Here is a 4,079-nt window from a genome sequence, read left to right as displayed (position 1 = left end):
GCCGGGGCAGTCCCAGGGCGCTGTCGTGCAGTTTGCGGACGTGTTTCTTGAGGTCAAAGTTCCTGCAGAAGCCTTTGCCGCAGGTGGGGCAGGTGAAGGGCTTCTTGTCGTTGTGGGTGTGCATGTGGAAGGTCAGGTTGTACACCTGGTGGAAAGCCTTGTTGCAGATATTGCACTTGAACTGCTTCTCCCCGCTGTGGGTCAGCTTGTGGTTTTTGTAATTGCCTGGGAACGAGACAAGAAGGGCGAAGGGACCTGGGGCTGAGAACTGGACGCTGAAAAGAGGAGAAAAAAAAAAACCAAAAAAACCCCAACAACCCACAAAAATCTCCAAACGCTGTCCCATCCCCAGAGCAGCGCTTCAGCCGAAAAGGACCGCCGATCTCTCAGCAAACACCCGCCTTCTCCCCATCCTTCCCGCGGCTCTGACAGACGAGAAGGGAATTATCGAATAAACCAAAATCGCACCCGTTGCAGAAATAAAAGCCCTGGTTTTAGCCTTCGCGGCAGCGTGGGGAGAAAAAACAACCGAAGTCCTGCTCTCGGAGGGGAAAAAAGGCGGCGAACTCGTTTGCCGAAGCTGCGCGGGAAACTGCGCGCAGCAGTGCGCGGAAAACGGGCGCAGCCCGCGGGAAGAGCTGCCCCTGCGCTCCCCCCAAAACGCGAGCCGCGTCCCACTCTGTGGGCCGTGCCAAAGGAAATGCGTCGGGGCTAGGGATGCTTAAAATTAACCAAAATCTCTAATAACAAAAATTAAAACCAAAGCCAACTCTTTCCTCCACCCTCCCCGTCGCAAATTGTCCCGACGCTTGACCTCGCCTGGAGGGCGGAAAGAGGGGGGAGCGGGCAAGGGAGAGGGCGCTGGGGACTGGTACCTTTCTGGTGAAATCCTTTGCCACAAAATTCACAGACAAAAGGTTTGTAGCCGGCGTGTATTCGCGTGTGTGTGTTCAGGGTCGAGCTCCGGTTAAAGGCTTTGCCGCACTGGTTGCACTTGTGTGGCTTTTCCTGGTGGGAAACAAACGCCAAGACACGGCTTGGGGAGTTGCGGGGGGTGTGTGCGGGGTTTGTGTGGTGGGTTTGCGGGGTTTGGCTGTAAGCTGACTGCTCGCCATGGCTGGGAGCGGGGCACGCCGCCGTACCCCACCGCTCTTGGGGCAAGCGAAATTCTCCCCGCGGCCGCGGCTCCGGCTCAGTCGCCCCCCGCACCGCCCCGCTGCCTCGGAGCCGCCGCGCAACGCCGGGCTCCCCCAAAAAGCCAGAGCGGAGGGGTCTCGGGATGGGAAGGAGGGAGGGAAGGATGGATGGATGGATGGATGGATGCTCACCTGCGTGTGGATGATCTTGTGCCGGCAAAGCGTGCTCGCCTGTCTGAAGCCCTTCCCGCAAACTTTGCAAACAAAGGGTCTGGCTCCCGTGTGCACCGGCATATGGCGAGTTAAGTTATAATGTGCATTAAATACCTTGAGAGTGAAATCAGACAAAAATAATTAAAAAAAAAAAAACAACGGTAAAAATTGCGGTTAGAAGGCGAGAGCGCCGAGGGGACGCCGTCGTTTAAAAATCAAGCACGCAAGCGACCGACAACCCGGCGGAAGGACGGACGGACGGACGGGGGTAGGAGGCTGGGGAAGCAGGGGGAAGGGAGGCGGGCTGCCGCTCTACTTGCCTTTCCACAAACTTCACAGGTGAAAACTTTGGGCTTGCTGCTCGGGGAGCCGCGGCTGAACTCCGAGGTCTTGTAGGCGATTTTTTCCGAGAGGATCTGAGCACTTTCTTTCATGTAGTGCTGCAGCTGAGCCTGCGACAAGTCCTTGAAGGCGACCCCCGCCGGGTACTTCTCCACCGCCGGCAGCACCAGCTTGTTCCTCTCCGCCAGATAAGCCTTGGGCTGCGGGTGCAGGGGAGAGCTGAGGAAATAAGAAGCCACCGGGTGGATGTTGACACTGGAGGACGGGTGACAAGGGCTGTCGCCTCGGTTGAAATAGCACAGGGCTCCCATGGCGTGGAAGGAGGAGTGATTGACCACTCGGGGTCTTACCAGTTTGTACTGCTGCAAGGGCAGGGCATCGCGGGGGAAATCTCCTTTCAAGCTCAGGGCACAGTTCAAGAGATCGCCGCAGCTAAAGGAGGGCGAGGAAGAGGAGTCTAAATGAGCCTTCCTGGGTTCCGCTCCGGCCACCGCCGCTTTGGGCAGGGGGTCGTACGCCACCGGGACAAAGGGGATCATGCAGGGGATGGAGGAGTTGAGGTGCAGCGGGTGCTTGGGGTCGCCTTTGGCCACGGAGCCGTGGAGGAGCTGCGGGACGGGGATGGAGCGGGGCTCTGGCGTCCGCGCCATGATGCGCTCAATGGAGAAGGCGAGGGGCTTGGGCGTGCTGATCATGTTGCTCCTGGCAGACAGGCTTTCTCTGGCCGGAGGAGTCGCTAGGATTTTGGTCGCCGTGTGGTGGCCACTATTGTCCATGGCTGGGTTGCATTTGTTCGCCCGGTTTTAGCCGCTTTTTTTTTTTTTTTTTTCTTTTCTTTCTTTCCTCCTCTCCCCTCTCTCTCGCTCTTTCACTCTCTCTGCCCCTTTTCTTGTCACTGATCTGCAAGGAGGGAGACCAGCATCGCCACCGCCACCATCACCACAGCCTCCGCCGGCGGAACCAGCCTTCTCAGTCCAGTGGACTCATGCCAGCCCATCACAGTTTACTTTGGCGCACCAATGACTCGGGACAATCGCTACTTATTTCTATCAATAGAAAGTGTTGTGTCAATAACGCAGCCAAGATCTCGCCAATCGTTAACTTCCAAGAGGAGAAGGTAAACTAGATAATTGCTCAATTCGCTTCCAACAGTCAACAGGAAAAGTTTCCCCCCCCCTCCAGTAAGCGGCTACTTTTCATTGGCGCCCGCGCCTCCCCCGCCCAGGGAAGGAGGCGTCTCTCCCTCCTTGCCTTTCTCCCTTCTGCCTCCCTCTCTCTCTCTCTCTCTTTCCCTTTTTTTTTTTTTTTTTTTATTATTATTATTATTTGCAATCTGCTTAACCAGGCTTTAGAGGCCAGGCAAATCCGAGATCAATTTTCTTGTTTGGCTTTAAGTGACATCATCTAAAATCATTGTCCAAGTGCTAAATAGGGAGGTGAAACCCAATTCAAGGGCAAGCGCCAGGGTATTTGTCAAACGAGGTGCTGCAGAAGAAGCGGCTGGAGGGGAAGCTGTTTGTTTCCTTGCCACTTTCCAGCCCCAGCTCTCTTTGTGCGGGGGTGTGTATATGTGTGTGTATCTTAGGGAGGGAAGGAGATGGTTGCTCCGGTCCTGTGACTGCTCCTGGCCTGCTCACTTTGAAGAGCAAGGTCAGGTGGCGGTGAGCTGTTGGAAAAACACGGTAAACAAGCGAGAGGGGAAGTTGCGGCAAGCAGACGGCGAGAGCAACGCGTGGGTCTGCGGGAACCACCAAGGGCAAATCCGACCAGTGCTTGTGAGCAAGAGGGTGAATCAAAACCCGGGGCTGGGGATGAGGAGGGAAAACAGGGAGGAAGAGAGAGTGCCTTTTAAATCTGAAGCACTCATTTTATATATACACACACACATATATAAAGAAACCTGCATAAACGCAAGGTATAGCTTCTCTGCCCATAAATAATACCAGGCAAAACACAAATACCGAAAACTCAGGATAGGTATAGATACACGAAGAAATACACAGCGCACACACTGCTTATAGGTACATATGCACCTAAACTGGTGCGTTCCCCATACATTTAAGCGAAGCTTGGCGGCCCTGTCCCGGAGGGGCGATTCCACCTCCCCGCGTGGAGCGAAGCGGGGGGTACTTAGACCGAAGTACTTAGAGCGAAGCGGGGGGTCGGGGAGAGGAGAAGGACAGTGGTGGGTAAGGGGCTTTCTGTACTCACCCCCTGTCCCACCACCACCCCCGTCGTGCATCGGGGTCAGAACAAGCTCCCATTCCTCCCGCCGGCCTGGGGTTCACTCGGCTGGTGAATCAGAGGCCGCTGCCGAAATCCCGGGGAGCAAGAGGGTGGGAGGGGGGTCCTGGGTGTTACTGGTGGAGAGAAGCCTCCAGCGAGGCG

The 4,079-nt window shown here is 55.9% G+C and overlaps 1 protein-coding gene across 1 annotated transcript in view; it reads right to left on the bottom strand.

Annotated features, from left to right (window-relative positions):
• The window catches only part of FEZF1 (FEZ family zinc finger 1), a 4,037-nt gene extending 1,570 nt beyond the window's left edge, over positions 1-2,467 (bottom strand). The window contains exons 1-5 of the mRNA XM_009883695.1: positions 2,042-2,467; positions 1,670-1,891; positions 1,329-1,463; positions 876-1,008; positions 9-225 (exon numbers count right to left, since the gene is read on the bottom strand). Coding sequence (XP_009881997.1) covers positions 9-225; positions 876-1,008; positions 1,329-1,463; positions 1,670-1,891; positions 2,042-2,467 — 1,133 coding nt within the window. The remainder of the gene's footprint in view (positions 1-8; positions 226-875; positions 1,009-1,328; positions 1,464-1,669; positions 1,892-2,041) is intronic.
• Positions 2,468-4,079: the final 1,612 nt, after the last annotated feature.

This window comes from Charadrius vociferus, unplaced genomic scaffold (genome assembly GCF_000708025.1).
Source record: "Charadrius vociferus isolate BGI_N301 unplaced genomic scaffold, ASM70802v2 scaffold43, whole genome shotgun sequence".
Lineage (NCBI taxonomy): Eukaryota > Metazoa > Chordata > Aves > Charadriiformes > Charadriidae > Charadrius > Charadrius vociferus.
The sequence above is the reverse complement of the archived record's forward strand: the minus strand, read 5'-3'. Positions and strand labels throughout refer to the sequence as shown.